Source organism: Aulostomus chinensis, chromosome 2 (assembly GCF_037954235.1).
Source record: "Aulostomus chinensis isolate RoL2024-O1b breed Wild chromosome 2, RoL_Achi_v1.0, whole genome shotgun sequence".
Lineage (NCBI taxonomy): Eukaryota > Metazoa > Chordata > Actinopteri > Syngnathiformes > Aulostomidae > Aulostomus > Aulostomus chinensis.
The window spans coordinates 18,818,256-18,836,650 of record NC_141321.1 but is presented as its reverse complement, the minus strand read 5'-3'; the positions used below and the strand labels follow the sequence as shown (position 1 = coordinate 18,836,650).

Genomic DNA, 18,395 nt, shown 5'->3' with positions numbered 1-18,395 from the left:
TGACTGTAGGCATACTAGCGCATTCTAGGTAAAAGCCTCCTCTGGGTGAGGAAGAGATGGTAAATAATGAAACAAAGTAATTGCCCTCCACAGACAATAATACCTTTAGATTAATATTTCAAAAAGATAAATTGCAGAAGGGTTGGAAAAGGTTTTATTGTACTGATGGGTAAAAACAGACAAATAAAAAGACAAGCAAGAAAATCGGCTCCTGTACAGCATAAATATTTTACATGTCCTCAGGTTAAAGGCTTGTATGTTGCAGAACATTGTCTGATCTACACACTCTGGTCAACAGCCAGGAAGGGAGGAAGAGAGAGTGGTAGAGATAAAGGTGAGAGAGGAATGCATTGTCCTGATCAGACACACTTTGTATGAAAAGATGAATTGATCCATCTGTAAGCAGCACTTAGACCCACTCCTCTGTACGGTCATTACAGTGGGATAAATCAATATTTAATATCCCCCTCTAACAGCAGCAGTGGATGATCTTAACCTCTCCTTAATCCCATTTATGTTACCTTTCCAGAATCTTCTTCATGTAAGCTCTCACTATGATAAACTTCTAAACAAGAGACTGGGAGGGGAGCTATTTAAGACCACATCATATTTATGTCAGGTGCGGCACTTTCTTGAAATATTAATATTCTGTAACTGACCAGAGTGAAACCTTTTATCTGAGACATTCAAACCCTTCTAGTCCGTTGGCTTGTATCAGCAAAACGCTCTCACTCCCCCCTCTCATTTCACTGCTGAATTACAACCTACTGTTCTTTATAGCAGCAGAGGGGTGAAGATGATGGGGCAATTCTTTTAGCTGATTTGATAAAGTGTGCCTCTTATTTCACACCATCCTAATAGGGGCAGTGTCACCGAAAATAAGAGGTGACAATATCTCTCCGTAGTTTGTGCTAGCAAAAGAAAGCATGAGCTCAGTCGAGGTGTCATTTACAAATGATTTAATGAGAAGAGAACCTTTTAATTATTGAATTCATTTTCAGCTTGTTTTTGCGTGACTTTCAGTACCTGATGAACTGATTTGGTGTTTCAGTTTGGTACTAATACTACTTTTATCCTAAAAAGGAAAGCGAAAGGCACATTAAATGTGATGAAAGACTGTCTATGCCAATCAAAATGAATGCATTTAGGTGAAAAGGAAGACATAAAGCAGCTCCCTCTCTGAGACAGTGGCTTGAGTAAATTGAACAGAAAACAAGGAAAAGCATAAGGAGAATTTAATCCTACTATACTGTAAAGTAAGCCAGTAGCAAATAGCTCTTAAAGCTGCAGAGCAGAGTCTTTGTCTCCCCTTTTGGCGGTTAGAGTAAATACAAGAGCACTGTTCACGCTGTCAACGTGCGCATATGACGTCCGACTACAGCTGATTCAACACTCTTCCATCCTGAACCCAGGAGTGCTTTCTCTAAATCTGCCCATAAGAATGAGGTCAGAGAAAAAAAGAACAAAATAAGCAAGCATATTATCGAGTCAAAATATACAAAAAAAAAAAAATACAATCTGTCAGAGAAGTAAAAATGCTTCTTGATTCTTTTGAACGATTCTTTTAACACTTCCACCATGCTCTCCACTGCTGCCTACTCAGGAAGTGGCTACATCACTACTGGTATATCAGTATGGAGAACCGACAGCAGAAGTAGAAACTTTTCACGGTGAATTGAGGTGAGTTTTCATTGGTGGTGATATGCCCCATCAGAACTGAGTGAGCTTGTTTTATAAATCCAACTTTAAGCTCTAACTGCTAAGGACAATGAAGCTGTGGGTGTGTGCTGCCTGTTGAAAATGGGTCTGTACAGGTATTGTTCATTTACTGCTCATCGTGTCAAGACAGATTCAGCCGCGTGGTTGACACCAGCTGCAGCTGCAAAGGTTCCTGTGACTGGGTGGAAAACAGTGTTTACCTACCCTTGATAAAGGCTTTACATAGTGCGTATGTGGTAAGTGAACAAAGACCACCCAAAACAGGAATTGACACAAGTGAATTTGTGCAAGATTTTCTGTTTGCTGTATTTGAGAGAGAAAGTTTGACTTGCTATGGTTGTAACAACGGCTGGTAGCTAATTTCTATAATTTCTTATCAACAGTTTCTTATCTTTAAGATTCTTTCCTTAAGTTATGCAGAAGGGCTGTGTCTGTGTCCTCTCTGTGGGCTGTACCAATTGATCTGTTTCACTTTCGTAAGAGCATAGCTGATTGCCACCTGCGCAGACAGTGATCTCTTCCAAACACCAAATTAGAGGGAAATCAAAATAGATATTCATTGACTTTTTTACATATACATTGACCTAGTTGAGGCTGTTGGTTGAAAGTGTCAGGTGCTGAAATATTAATGAGCACCGCTCCCAGTTCCTGCCTGCTCCTCACAGCCAACTGGCAACGTGGCATCAAGCTGAAGAGAGGAGGACAGCTTTTTTCTCTCCTTGATTGACTCATCGATTGAAGATATTTTTAAAGGGAATCCCTGGGAGTGTGTGCTCCTGGTACAAAGCGGCCCCATCCCGTGTCAAGGGATGGAGAGGGCTGCAAGTCTGCTTTAAATGGGCAGAGACTTCAGAGTCTTGGTATCCCACACCGGGCACTGCCATGGCCTGTCATGGCCTTCACACCAGCATCAACAACACCATGCCCTCCCAACATGCACACACAAACACCCTAATTTAATTAAACACGCATGTACACTATGAGCTATGCCAGTACTTATCAATACCACCAGCCTGGACAAGGATTACAGAAACCGTTATATCCAAATCACTATGTTTAATTTTGCTTCATTAGTTTCTTCCTTCCACTACTTTCATGCTCAAGGGAAACTTGAAACACCTGCAACACGAGAATAACACAGAGACATGTAATATGACTCAAGGCCCGGATGATGGAACACCAGATCCTTTATTCACTACAACAAGAAAATTGTTTGATAAATGATTTAAATGCAAGCTGACATGACAAACGCTGAGTGTTTTGTTGCAGGAGCAAAGCTGCAGACTGCTCCCTCCCAGGCTTAAATATATCACATACCTTGAAAATGGAATATGCTAAGTGACATGTGAACAGCTAACTATTTAACAGGTGTGTTGTTAGGTTGCAACATCACACTTTTGCTGATACGAGTATAAAGAGATCAGGTGGTGATGGAACCACCCAAAACCATTACAAATCACTGTTGAAAAATAATGAGGTTTTAAGATGTGTCAACACTTCGGTTAAGGTCTGGTTTAGGCACAAAACCACTTGGTTAGGCTCAGGGAGAGATCATGGTTTGGACTCAAGTATGTGTTGCTGTTTACACTCTCACATCTATGGTTGACTCAGTGACGGACACGACCACAGAAACAACTTGGGGCGAGAAAATGAGTGTAGGCGGTCAGGAAATTGTTGATTAAAAAAGAAGGCAGAGCAGCTCACCAGCTGGGCAGGTTTTTAATTGAAGTTTGATTGATTAATAAACTGGTCAAATCAGTCTACCAGTATTCATTTAAAAAACAGATTATTAAAAATTGTCTCAGAAAAAAGGAACTATTAAAATGTTCTCAGCTATTGTCCAGCCCTGTTTGAAAGTAGTCTTTACCTTGTCAACTCTGCAGTTGTTGAGTCCCACGGAACTGAGGGCGGACAGCTTAGCCTCCATGCCCTGCTGGTGGTGTTGCAGCTGCTCCCGCTGGATCTGCTCCCTCATTTTTCGGGCCTCCTGGATGGCCTTCATCACTGTGTCCTGGTCTCCAAACAACGCGGTTGAGTTTAGGCTGGACAGGATGTCTGCACGCACACAGGACATGTTAGACAGGGGCACACAGTAGTGAAATTTTTTTAATGATTTTTCTTTCTTCCACTGATTGAACAGGGAAAAACTGTGAGTCTGAGGTCTTACCTAGGGAGGACCCTCGGCCCAGGCCTCCTCCAAGTGGGCTGGGGATACCACCCTTGCTAAGAAGACTGTTTGGGCTGCTTTTACAGCCGGGGAACAGGCTCTGTGTTGGGGATGTTGGAGATTTGACCAGATCAGTTGTCTTTGGCCGAGCAGAAAGGTTGAGTGGCTGTGTTCCCTCTTCCTGCAGTAGCAGAGACAGATAGAAGTATGAGACAGGACAGGTGTGAATAGGTGACACCCCCCCCCCCCCCCCCCACACACACACACACACACATACACACACACTTTAGGAGGAGCTCCGGGTTGACAGACAGCACAGTTCTCTGCCTGAATAATTATAGGATGCCTCTGCTGATCTACACCTCCTGGTTCCTTCTTGTCATCCTTTCTCCTCTCTCCTCCTCATCCATCCTTTTGCAGAGCTGTGCCACTGTGATCTTCCTCACAGTTGCCCAGTGCCTTTGTTCACACTAATTAAAGCAGATTCTGTCTCTCTGTACATCTTCATCTGTTCTTGCTCTCCTCCTCCCTGCTCTCTGTATCTGCACTCTGGTTCGAAGAATAAATAATGACCAGATAACAGCGCTGCCAGTGATCAAAGACAGCTGTTCCATTCATCAGATGTCGACTCACATTATCTACTTCATTAACTTGTTTTCTCATTTCATTCCTCATTTGTGCATACTTGGTTTTATCGTGTACTTTGATTTGCCTACTCCTAAAATATATGGTGTGATTTAGGGAGCACCTAAATAGTCTAGTTCTGAGGTAAGGTCAGAGTGGGACACGTGTATTGAGTGCTGTATTTACTGAAGATGATGTGAGACGAGGCACATTCCTCTCTAAAGTGCCAGCCCCAGCTGTTTGTCTGTGGGGTTCAAATAGTTTTCTATAATCTTATGGCTCTGTTTCTTTGGCTCAAATTCTTTAAAAACTGGAGACTTTAAGTACAAAAAACCCCAAAACTCACCACAAGTAATCTAAGAGATATTATCAAGAAAATGTGTATCATTGTACTGACATTATTTGGAAAATATCAAAGGAAATTTACTCAGTGTCTTAATTTTTTATGCGTGAATACAAATAAAATATACATTATTATTACTTAGACAAGTAATCAATGAAATACATATCATGCTAAAATGATAAACAAACTGCAATATAAAAAAGTAGAGTGGATATACATTAATGCAATAAATATGAAAACTGTCACTTTCTGTTTCCCTGTGCATAAAGCAGTGTTTTAGATCAGATTAAGGCTCATGCTGGCGTTAACAGGCTTTTTCAAAGCCCAAGTGTCTCCTTGTCCAAACATATGGCTCAAGTGTAGACTGCCCCAAGGCCTTGTTATTGCTGTGCCAATAGCAGTTTGTCATTCAGTGAGGCTGAAAGTAGACAAACAAAACTTAAGGCAATCTGACTCCACTGCTCTGTGGACGCAGATGGGAGGTTGCCAGTATATGTTTGCTTTCTATTTATATATAATTCCTAAAACTTTTAAGTTCTTAATCTTTGGACATTTGGCAATGTTTGTAATATGTTTATTCGAATAACGGTATCATCGTAGTGGCATTCATCTGATGTACAGAAAATTGTGTTCAAGTGAGGAAACGACAGTTTGATTGCGCTCTTTCAGTGGAAATTCCAGGAGGCTTGAAACCTGATGGATGTGTATGTGTGCACACACGTGTCTGTGTGTAACACACTCAGCGTGGAGTGAAAAGTGCTGCCCTGCTATTTCAAGACATGATTTATGGTCTTTCTCCATTGTGATATTATTAAGCTAAACTACTCCAAATGGGCGTATGTTTCTGATTATGACCTTAGTGAGTGGGGATGATGTACTTTATACGGCCTTTCCTCTGCATGGAGGTCTGTTGGAATCTTGCCATACGGCAGCAGAAAATACACCCTGCTTTTGGTTTGTTTACGAGGCAAAAAAGGTCATCAATCCTGTATTTTGCTTCACTTTTGTCAGCATTTGCTTTGCGCTGTAGTAAGTGTTTTGTTCCAATTCAGGTACAATAAAAGAGGCAACAATTTTTAATTGTGAAAAAAAAGAAACTGTGCTCCCCAAATTACTGGTTTGGAGCTGCCATAGCAACCACGTCCACAGAGGGTTGGGAGAGAGCGGGCCTTGTTAAAGCCCCACAGATTGATGGTCTGTTAGAGAGGCTGGGCCAGTAACACTGGAGTAGTGTACCGTATAGTCACTAGTTTATTGAGACAACAGCATCTAGAGTAGGCTAGGTCAAGTACTACTCAAGGCTGATGGGTGGGCAGGTTGAAGGAGTTGAGGGTTGTACCTTGACTTGAGTGATAGGGCTGGAGGAACTCTTGTCATTCTTCAGAGAGGAGGGAGAAATAGGCCCACTTGCATTGAGGGGCTGGGGGAGTGGAGGCATCTTGGCTCCAGGAGAGACCTGCATGCTGGCAAGCTGGGCGGCATACAGTTGCTATAGGGAGGTGGAGAAACCCACAAGGCGTTAACATCCAAATCCAGCAAACATTCAAAGTTTTATATTCTGTCTTTTCCTCTCCCTAGAACTCTCTCTGCTTCTGTCTGCCTTCATCTCCCCCCCCCTCTCTTTTTCGTACGTCTTTCCTCTCTTTCCATGAGGCTGGCAGAGAACCTCCATCAAAGGTCTTAACTGTATTTCAAAGGCTGAACCCAGAGAGAGACAGCAGTCTTAAAAACCACACAGAGATGGCTTTCTTTCAAAATACTTGGAACCCCTATTTTCCACTCATCACGGAGAAAAGTTTGCCGAGTGGATGCAAGTGTGTTAGCAAAGATCTCTCGTTTCTCTAAATCTACACAGCTTCTAATTGAAATTCCTGGCCTGGGATTTGTCTCCCCACAGCCATGTGAGACAGTCCCATTAAACAATGTTAGAAACCCAAACCTCAGTTGGATTGCCATCATAGAATATGTTCAACACAAGCATTAGAAACCTGCACAAAGAACACTGATGTAATCACCATTATTTTCCTTGGCATTAACTCAGTAAGATATCCAACTGTTTGTGACATTACCACACAAGAGGCTGGTTCGAATGACTGTAGAAGCACTCACTAACAGTTGTGCCTAGAACGAGGTTGGACTCAGAAAGCTCCATTTACGTTTCCACCGTGGGCTGATTATGTGGCATATACTATTAAGGGTGGTTAAGGACGTAGATATGAGGTTTTGGAAGTATTAGAAAAAATCTGGTGAGCCACAGAGTGCTAATCGACTGTTGGACCACGTTTTTGACATGATAATTCATATCCTTTATCCTGGATTAAGTTACAGTTCAATGCTTGACATGATGTATTTATTTCATTTTTATGTAATTAAAACCTGAAACACATTATACTAGACTGATTAAATGATTGTTTTTTGCTTCTGCAGAGCCCAGCACTGGTGTAATGCCCAGAAGTTTTTCCTCTCCAGGTCTACACTGATTGGCCACCAGGTAAGTGATGAAACTGGCTTTTGTCTCCTGCAGAGGTCTGTCCAATGTAGTAACTATCTGAGAAAGTGCTACTTCTTGTAGCCTTAGACCTCACTAAGGTTCAGCAGCACACTCCTTTACTCCCCCACTGCTCTCCTGTCCTCAAACTAGGTAAGTCGTGTTGTGTTAGTCAGTCAGATGGGCTGTCTGGCAGAATCTAATTTCTCTTCCTCTGGCCAATCAGCAACCCCTGTCTCATTTCCTGATTTAACTGGCCACATACAGACTGCATTTGTGTGGACAGAAAAAAGCAACCCAACCCAACTGGCCTCACCTACGGCAGTGTAGATGCAGGCTAAAGCCAAACAAAGCACTTTATGTCCATGCACATATCTCTAGATATAAACACATATGTGCTCCTAAGTAAGAAACTTTATCGCTGTCACATAAGCGGCAGTAAAAAAGGCCCATTCTTCCAAGGGACCTGGGGATAACAACAACACATGGCCAGCGGAAATGACAGACTGATTATGTTCCCACAATGATAGCACTGCCCCCATCTCCCTCACAAACAGCCTTTTGTCTCGGACAGGAATGGACACAGGAGCGGGCCGTTTTTCTCTCATCTGAGCTAGATCTAGTCAATGTCAGAGGTAAAGGCAATCGGTGTGTCTGTGCATGTGTTTATGAGGGTGAGAGAAAAACTGTGACAGAGACGGGGGTGGGGGTGGGGGGGGGGGGCTCCATTCACCCCCCGTCACTGTAGGCTACACTACAGGAGCGGAAGTGGAGTCTGTTGGACAGATGTTTGCTAACAGTCCTGACGACTGGCATGCCCCTGACCTTGAGTGGGAGGAACTTTATTGTCCCGGAAAAAGGGCATAATTAGACTTTGCCTCAAATTGGACACAGTCAGGATGCCCCTTGTCAGCACTGATTAGCAGGTCACTGCCACGGGGTGAGAAGCAGTGGTGACTCTTGTAATGAGGAACAGTCCACCCCCAAGAGCCAAAGAACAATAAATACAATCAGTGGAAAAGACAGATGAAAGGTGTGTTAGGCTGCTACACACTGCTCAAGGACATACATGTGTTATATCTCAATATCTGGAGAGGCTTTTTCCTCAGCGGCATAAAGTGGGACATAAAGGACATACTTGTAACTTGTACAAGAATTTGTTAATGCAACGGGCAGCATGGTACCAAAGGCTGAAGGGTAACGTCTCTTGCCAAGGCTGGTCTCCCTAAGCAGAAGACATCTGCCTGCTACCCCCCAGAGGACTCTCTTACATTTAATAGCCTCTTCTTCATATCTCCATGCCAGTTGGGGCAGCAAAAGGTTCATGGTAATTAAGGTCAAACTCAAAGCCTGTTGGTATTGGAGGGCAAGTTGAGAGTCTGAGTGAACCTATGGACCCTGTTTTCTCTTCCTTATTGTCTCTTTATGCATCCTACTGTAATTTTCTTGCTTTATTTCATCAAGAAAAAGTATCATGTATATGTCTGTAAGAGGCCAGGGAGTGGCAGACATGGTTGTATAACAATAAAATGAAATTAACAGCGAATGAGATCACAATGTAGGTGTTATGAGAAGTCTGGCAAAAGAGTAATAAGTGCTTGTGTAGTTTGAAAAAGTGCACATTCACAATTTAACATTGGAATATGTCTTCATTTCTTTTAATGAATTTAGGTTTTCGCAAAGTTATGCTCAGCCCTCCCTAAAAACACAACCTTTTCTCAAACAAACATTCAAAAAGAGACACACAAATAAAATCTAAGGTCTGTATTCTGATCTCACTATTCCCCGTCTCCCAATGGAGCAGAGCAGCGCTCTCAGCAAGCATGGATTCAGAGTGAGTGTGGCACGCTCAAGGTCAGCCTGTTTAGCCTCCAGTAATTAAAAACAAGCCCTCTGAATCCAACAGAGGTTAAACAGAGAGGTTCACTCTTTTACCTGCGACGATCAAGTGAGATTACACACACTGCTGATGATGTTGCACATCTTACAAGTAATACTCAAAAGAAGATATGCAATTAAATCAGACAGCCTCTGTTTATTTGGTGAAAAATCTAAAAAAAAAAAAGGTGACACTATTTCAGGATTTATAATGTTTGAAATATGAGAGAAAACATTTTGCTCATAACCTCCCTCTACATTATATTTTCCTTCTGCAAACCACAGAGCATATGCCTTGTAGTGCAATGAGAGAAAAAGTTTCTGTGGAAAAACAAATGTGCATCTTGTTTTTCTTCAAGAAAGGCAGTGCCTCAGCGTGGCAATATGAGCTGGAAAACACAGTGGCAGATATTTGTAAGACATCCTGCTGCCAGCGATGATGCTACATTGCACATTTACAACTGTTGCCTGCAAAAATATGAAAATAAAGGCAAACAGACTGCTTTGAAATTGTAACAATTCCTATGATCAATGATCATCCTCTGCATTTTATTTATAGTGATAATTTTCTAATGCCTGCCACACTTTGATAATTGCAGTGTGTGTGTGTGTGTGTGTGTGTGTGTGTGTGTGTGTGTGTGTGTGTGTGTGTGTGTGTGTGTTCATGTCTGTCAATGTCTCATTCACCTCTGCCTGGCCTGGGCGCTGAGCACTGGGCTGGATATGAGGGCATTAACTGTGCTTCGGTGCACCACACCATTTAAAAGGCAGCACAGTGCCAGCCCTGTTTGCCACAAGGCTTGTCCAGGCTCATTGCCCAGGGCGACCAGGCAGGCTGACCCAGGCAAGGCCCAGATGTCGAGAGTGGAAGACGGCGTCCTGGTGCACTGTGCCGATGCTTTCCAGTATGGCTCAACATCTGTCTCATCTGCTGGCACCCAACCTGCTCCACTCTAACTCTCTTCTTGCCTTTTCTGTTTTGGTATCTTATATCTACAGTATATATATTTAGGTCCTTCTGTTTCAGTTTTTCCCTCTGGCACACACACAAACACAACCCTCCTTGTGTAAGCATGTGTGGGTTCTCCAGGGCCAGGGGCTCCAGAGCCAGCCCTCCCATTCAGTGCTGCTCACTGCATTATCCACTCTATCTGTCCATCTGTCCCTCTGTTCACCACTGCCTCTATCCAGCTGCTCACCTAGCCGTCCTATTAGCCAGGCTTCCGCACGCAGCTAGCATTGCTGCACTGCTCTGGGTTACCTTCAAAGACTGGGCTCCTCTGCTCATAAACACAGAAACAGCTGCTCTCGACAGTATGTCTGTTCTCTCTTTTCTCCCCTCCTCCTCTCTCTCTGTCTCTCTTTCAAAGTCAAAAGTGCTTCACTTGTTAATGATGGAAGTTGTTTCTTCACATCTATACTACACAGGCATTTACATCCAACAAATGATAATGTGCAGTTTGCTGCACTCCCACTCTCTTCCTGTTTGTCCCGACTGTGTAACACTTTCTTATCACTTGACATCGTCTAAGCCGCTGAGTACTCATTCAGATTTGACTGTCTGCTTAAAAATCAGATCCGCTGCTGGGTTGCTTTTCCTCTAGACTGTGGGAGCCAGTGCTGAGGCTGGGCCCAAGTTTACCATGGACCTGGGATGTTGTAACAAATGCATTGGATGCTAATTGTTGCATTAAGTCTTTGCTCAAGGAATTCTTGTACTTAAAATGTGTTTGGACAGTACTGGGTAAAAAGTGCAAGAGGAGGGGAAAAAAGTAGATGGGGATTGTTAAGAACACATTCACAAACCAAAACATGTTCCTCAGCGAGAAACTGGACAGAGCAAAGGAATGAAGCAGAGAGCAGAATGCAGGTTTGACTGAAAAAAAAAGGGTTTCAGTGTAGTTTGAGGTGTGTGAGGTTGTGTATAGAGAGAGAGCTTAAATATTCAGTTTTGAACAATAATAATTTTGAAAATATTAAACCTCCATTTCTTATCATAATTATAGGGCATTCTCAAGGTCTTCCTCACTGGTTCTATATACATTAAAGTAAATTCTTTTTCACTCAGCAAGTGTAGGAAGAGCAAAGTAAGTGTTATCCCAAATAGAAATTTCTTTGTGGAATTAGGGAAATTCCCTTCTCGCCTCTTCATTCAGCTCAATGTAGTAGGTGTCTGGACAGATTGGGCTACAATCTGAGCGCAATTTCCTGTGTTAGGTGAGAGGTGTCACTTGTAATCAGGAAAGGACAGGCCGGGATGGAGCCATTGTTTCCTGCTGGTCCAGGGCTCATCGCAGCACTGTGTAGGCACTAATGAAGAGGGGCATGTCGCGCTGGGATAGTTTACCCGCCTCCTCTCCTGTGAGTTGAGGACGAGAGCCAATCTGTCAGGAAAACATTGAGTGAAATTGCCCTGTGGTACAGCAATGCCTGGTGACAGCCACTTGCAGACTGCCAGCTACCTGAGTGATGCTACCACCCTGTATTGACAAGAAAATTACAGTCTCAAACACTCAAACGCATCCGGGAAGATTCATTTACATCCATCAGCTTTAAACCTTTGTTACCGTACTGGGTTTTCTTCTCTAAGAGAGAAAGGGCAGGGAAGGGGGCTGGATCCCAGACTGTTATGACAGAGAAGATTGTGAAGAGACTACATGGCCAACATTAAGACTGACGGAGCGGCTAGCCTCTCCGACTGGATGGCTGATCACATTACCTCGCCAGCATTGTGGGAATTAATTCTTCCAATAAGATAATTTTTAAGGTTCATATATTGCACAATCTAAACTGAGCAAATTGGTGAAAATTATACCTTGCCATGCAGCTGACAGGAAGAGATATTTTAACTGGGGGGAACGCAGTGGGGGCAGCCTTTTTCAGGCATGTATGTTTGTTTCTGTGTGAGTGACAGTGGAAAATGAGGAATGGTCTTAGAGGTGGAATTACAAAACTCATGAACATTTATTGGAATATTGCAATTGATCATGGCTGAAAAATAAATGGTAAAATGCACTGACACTTGAAGGGTACCAGTAAATTACGAAGTAAAGTATAAAGTATTTATTTATATTTTAGTTAAAAGATTTTTTTTAAATTTTTTTAATGCTTTTATTTGTTTGAAAAAATGTGAAACAGTCAAACTATTGATATGTTTACATTGAATAAAGGCTGATTCTATTTATATATATATGTATATATATATATATAATATATGTATTATATATGTATATATATATATATAATATATGTATTTTATATATATAAAAAGGCTTACACCTGAGGCAACGCATATATATGCAGCTATGCATATAAATACACATGTATGTATATATATATATGCGTTGCCTCAGGTGTAACCTGACGTGCACCTATCTAAAAAGATACCTGCACGTCACTGCTACATAGGGGCTGCACGGTGGTGCAGTGGTCAGCACTGTGGCCTCACAGCAAGAAGGTTCTGGGTTCCAGTCCCAGCTCCAGCACAGGATTTTTCTGTGTGAGTCTCCATGTTCTCCCTGTTCCTGTGTGGGTTCTCTCTGGTACTCCAGCTTCCTCCCACAGTCCAAAGACATCAAGAGGGGATGAGGCTGATTGATACTCTAAATTGACCGTAGGTGTGACTGTGAGTGTGAATGGTTGTCTGTCTCTATGTGTTGGCCCTGTGATGGACTGGTGACCTGCCCAGGGTGAACCCTGCCTCTCGCCCGTAGATGCTGGGATAGGCTCCAGCCCCCCCGCGACCCTCACTGGTAAAGAATAAGTGGAAGACGACGATGGACGACGACTGCTACATAGACACTTGTGATTGGTCTGCTTCTTATCAGATTTCCTCCTTAGTATTTCCAAATGTTCATTTTCATCTCCTCCTCTTGTCTGAGCTCTTTTATGGCATCAGCAATATTTCAGGATATGTTGTTAAGGGCTAAGACAGCAGTGAAGAAGTATTATTGCTCACAGTGAAGTTCAGAGCACTTACATTGGTTGCAGTGCACAACTATAAATCAGATGCATCCACACTGAACCCACAGGCACAGGGCGTCATGGCACTAATTGCCTAATGTCTTATTTTCTTTCACAGCAAATTAAATGGCTCTCATTGTACTATTCTCAGGTTGTGAATTTATTGAAGCTCGTGAACAGTGTCTCTGCATATTTTATTTTCAATCTCTGTCACATACACTAATACACACACAAACACACAGCTCTGTATTGGTGTGTACTTATAAATACTGTAGTTCCATTTTGGAGGGGGCCTCTGCTGCTGGCGTTGCTCTAAAGGGTGGCGTCAACTCCAACTTAATTCCAAGTCTGGCTTGATGGGATGTTATAATCAAAGTAGGCTCTTGGTGCTTTGTCGAGGAAGTGGTGGCAGTCACGTGGTTTGTTGATCCCAGCAATGAAGAAAAGGGCATGTTTGACTTGCCTTGCTGTTTTAAGGGGAGTCTCTATGCAGGGTAAATAGCAGACAGCAGGCGGAATATGTGACAGGCTGACAGACTTCAATTAATGGAAAATGCACCTCTTTTTGTTTACTGTGTTCTGTAAAGGTCAGCCAAGTCATGGTCTTGGAGGCACTGTTTTTGCCCATTCCCAGGGTTAGATACATAATCAGAATTAATGACTGTAGACCTGTCTCCCCTCCTCACCCCAACCTTCAGATATATGACTGTCTCATCTGACCCCATACACCACTATAAATAGCCTCAGCATGCATGTCTGAACTACCACTCCTTTCCAATGAACTTTTCTATGATACACAAACTAAATGACACGTATACACTCCAGGGACATATTCACTTAACCAGCCTGTGTCTCACAAACAGGCATCTTCAAAAACAAGCAGACTCATTTAACACCTTACATGCCTCTGATAGCTCTTCTCATGGGTGCATAATGACGCACGGCTCTTCAGAGCCAGCTGCAAGCACTGTTAGAACTTGCCAAGGCTCGTTAACACTGACAGTGGTAGCCTCCGAAGGACAAACGCCACATATATCAGTGTGAAGAGTCCCCCCCTCAACGTTGAGCTCACTTGTTTAATCTTGTCATATTTGTTTCTGCTGTTATGCCTCACACATAGCAGCTTCCCCATAACTTTTCACTATTGTTGGCAAAGCAGCAGCTGCAATCTTTACTATTGTTTGTTTCTAAAGAACAGCACTGTTTTCTAGTTCTGTTCTACTGCAAAAGATAAATAAGTAGATAATAAGAAAAGCAGCAGAACTATGATACAGTAGTTATTCAGCTTCCCTATGGTGCTACTGTATTTTTATTATGTAACTAAAGGTCAGAGAAAGATAGCAAGGGAATCCTTATCACCAATTAAACAGGAAACAAAGCTCATGTGCAGGCTTTTAACCGTATCATTTATCACAGTGAGAATTTGAAGGATAGATCACAGATTATTATCGATATTAAACATTATGGCCTCGGGTTAGGCCCTGACCTGGGCTCAGCCTTTTTGAAATGCTTTGTGAGAAAGATCCTGGAGGAGTCTGTAGGGCTTTGAGTTTTTCCCAGCATTCTCTCTAACACAAATCGTCCATCATACTCAAGCTCACTTTCTATGCACATATTCAAATTACTTTGTTTTTTTATTCATTTTGTTTTCCCCACAGAGATAGATGATAAAAGAAATGTTTCAGTTGTAGATAAAATCAATAAAGGCTTTTTGCTCACACATTCAATTGTCATCTGAAACATTCACTGGCAGACAATTAAGGCACCCAAAGTGATTCTCATTCCCTCTAATAACTATTATCTTTCTAACTCCTCTGTCTGGCAGAGCTAGTGGGGATAAATCCTCTATAAAATGGGATAAATTACATATGTAAGGTGATAAGCATGTGTGAGCTGGGGGCCTCCAGGATTATTTAGTGTGCAGCTCATTACTTAACGTACAGCTGCTTAGCCATCCTTTCTGCCCTGGGCTTGGCGGGCATCCCAAGCATTCTTTGTCATAGTACAGTACATACCTGAAGCTGGAGGGGGCTGAGTCCTGACGCTGCTGCAGCTGCCATTGTGGATGGAATGAACTGCACAGGGTAGTTATCACCTGTCAGAGAGAGACAACAATGCATACAGGTTCAGACAATGAGCTGGCCTACAGCGACCAGGCAAGTGCCAACAGGGATCCTTGGCCCTCCACTGCATTACCACAGCAATGTGGCACATTGCAGCGAGCTCTCGGCGTCAAGCCCAAACATCTGCATTAACAAAAGGCTAAGCTGGTTTGACTACAGCAGGATTACTTTGGAACATTCCACACCATTCCCTCCACCTGCACGGCACTGCTCCCAGAAAATACCACGATAGCTGTCGCAACATCATACTTCTTAAAGGTTTGTGTGTATTTGTCAGTGCCAGGTTCAGAATACATGTAAATTATCTCCCCTGGTATTCAATTAGCAATTATGTCAAAGGACCAGCATGCTCTCTGAGGCAGTTGTAGACTTGTCTGGCTATTGTTCAACACAATATTGTTTCTGAGTGATAGCTTTGGCAGCGGTGTGACAGTACTTGCATTTGAACCGGTTAGAACAAGTGAGCAGACTAAATAAAGAGGTTTGGGAAAAAAAAAACACACATTCTTATCTCACACATCACTGTGATCAGCAAGCAGGAATTGGTTTCTGACATTCACTTTTGTTAGTCTACCATCAACATGTTTGTCGGTCAGGTATATAAAACGGCTGCTGTTTGACTGATAAGCCTGAGGGTGAATAACAGTACCAGAAGCTCTCACACACATTCAACCTAGTGTGATGAGAGGTACAGGACAGCTCGGTGAGACGGGGCAGCACAGTGTTCATAGCGGGGAGGTTGGTTTGAAGCATGTGTCTGAAGGAGGGGAGGGGGGGAGGGAGAGTTGGCCTTCGCTCAGACCCCACTTCTGCCTGTCACTTCTCCTCACAAACATATGGAGCCATTAAACCACAGACAAGGTAAATGTATATACCTTCTCTTTCACTTTGCCCTTGCCTGCTTGCCTCCCTTTGCAATCTTGTATAACCCAGCACAATGTGATACAGGCCATGGAAATTCAATCCCCATTTAGTAGCAAATAAAATCACACAGCAGAAGTGGTTTCAAATAGTGCTGGGTTGGATGTGCGGGGTTGCACTGTGGTTATTTCGACACTTTCTCTATTTGGTATTGCTGTCTTGCTACCTCTGTGCTGCCTGTGACGTAAGATTTTGTAATAATAAACGTTCTGGATGTCTTTAGATGTCATGTGAAACCCAGGGAGGGTCATGTGCTAAATGAGTACATCACCCTTTTTTTGGGGGGGGGTGTCTGGGTCTTGGGGGTACACAGGCTGTGTTCAGAACCAGACTCCAGCAGAATGGGAGCTGGGCCAGGGTGGCGTCACTGTTGGAATATGAATAATGTTTAATATGGCAGTCCCATGTACAGGACCTGGAGTGTGGGTGGAGGTGACACTGGGACCTGGTCACTTCAGGCTCTATTTCTCTGCTCATGTGGGGCCATGAAATATAAGTCTACTGAGGAATGAAAGTTTATGAACTATATGACTATAATCCTCAAACATGATCCTCTCTCATCATTAGCTTTTAAATTTAAATGAGCAAAGCTGTTAATTAACTACAGATTTATATGAACTTGAAGCACACTCAAGAGAGCAAAAATCCTCAAAAGCCAAGAAATTTTTTTTTCACCATGTTAAACAGATCTGCCCCAAAATTGAATGCATTCTTCTTTAACCCAGGATACGCTCCTAGGGTGACTGCTAACGCTCTGAAGCAGGAGTGTCAAACTGATCCCGTAAAGGACCGTGTGGCTGCAGGTTTTCATTCCAACCGAGAAAAAGCAACACCTGATCCAACCAATGAGCTGTGTGGACATAGCTTGATTGATTTAAGTAGATTCAGGTGTTGCTTTTTCTCGGTTGGAATGAAAACCTGCAGCCACACGGCCCTTTACGGGATCAGTTTGACCCCTGTGCTCTAAAGAATACATTTATCTTCTTTTTCAAATATTACTGTCATCTAAGTCTCTCAATCTCTGAGCTCAATGTGACAAACTGCGCCAAAAATACAACCACATGGGCAAAGGTAAATAATCTGAAGGTATATTGATTTATAGTGATTGTTAGTCATTTGTACAGTAGAAATAAGTTGTAAAACATTTTGATTTTGTTGAATTTGACTGAAGATAATAACCAACTCAAGTGACGGTGCACCACACTTAATTTGCTCCAGTAATGGCTCCTGATTGGCCAGTGTGTGTTACACTCTGCATGTAGTTAGTTAAAGTTATTAAATAGTTATAATTTATTTTCAAGAGCATGTTTTTAAGTGGGTGCAGACTATGGCGCAACCCTGCAGGTCCATCATAGGCTCATCAGATTGACTGCTGCTATATTTGTATCAACAGTGAGGATGGTGTGGGGAATTCTCTTTGCATCTATTTGTTTAAAAGATGAGTTGGTGTTTCAATGGTCCTGCTCATCTACCATGCAATACTGGACCATTGAGCACAGCCAGTGGATGGGGTGATGACTTACCACCATGGTGCCAGAGTGACTGTTGCCATGCGAGCACCACGGGGCTGGGGTCATAAGCAGTGGTCCCTGGGAGCTGTCTCATAATGATAACATCAGATTAGTGCGCCTTAGTCTTGGAAGTGAGTGCTTGGCCACTCACTTCATGGTGAAAGGACATGGCAGCATCCTGTACACCCTGCAGGTGGTGGTGATAACATTGTGCTCTCTGGATATATTGTGTTGGACGGGGAGAAATAATAAAGGTTTTGAAATCCCTTTCCTGACAACAACAGTCATTTTCAGACCCCCTTGCTATTTCTTCATGAACTCATGAATTATGCAGGAACCATACACATGGCGACCTCTGACCATGATTCCATAATAGCTTCTGTTATTTGAACTAAAACATTTTCTGTGTCAAATCTATTGCAGAAAGCACACTGGTGAAAGACTCCCCCTCGGGCACTTTGTTTAAGCTGTCATGGCTCCATAGCTCCAAAATAGCTGACTTTCTTTTTCATCTAGTGGTTTTATAGTTAATTCATTAACTGCACTTCTACACCTTTCAGTGTTCTGTTGTGAACCTGCTGACATCCCGGTGTGTTGTTTTTTGTTTTCTCCTTCTCCACTTTCAGTCTTTTTCCTTGTTCTGACACTGTTTAGTCAT

General features: G+C 42.7%; 1 protein-coding gene and 1 long non-coding RNA gene across 8 annotated transcripts in view; one reads left to right on the top strand and one right to left on the bottom strand.

The window, feature by feature from the left end:
* LOC147269314 (uncharacterized) overlaps window positions 1-18,395 on the top strand; it is a 328,107-nt gene that overhangs the window by 125,169 nt on the left and 184,543 nt on the right. For both annotated transcript variants that reach the window (XR_015109772.1, XR_015109773.1), the window contains exon 2: window positions 7,281-7,344. This is a non-coding gene — a long non-coding RNA (uncharacterized LOC147269314). The remainder of the gene's footprint in view (window positions 1-7,280; window positions 7,345-18,395) is intronic.
* sox6 (SRY-box transcription factor 6) overlaps window positions 1-18,395 on the bottom strand; it is a 138,281-nt gene that overhangs the window by 22,715 nt on the left and 97,171 nt on the right. For all 6 annotated transcript variants that reach the window (XM_086182659.1, XM_086182651.1, XM_086182683.1 and 3 more), the window contains 4 exons: window positions 15,198-15,277; window positions 6,193-6,342; window positions 3,887-4,067; window positions 3,587-3,774 (listed from right to left, as the gene is read on the bottom strand). In XM_086182659.1, the coding sequence (XP_086038785.1) occupies window positions 3,587-3,774; window positions 3,887-4,067; window positions 6,193-6,342; window positions 15,198-15,277 (599 nt within the window). The remainder of the gene's footprint in view (window positions 1-3,586; window positions 3,775-3,886; window positions 4,068-6,192; window positions 6,343-15,197; window positions 15,278-18,395) is intronic.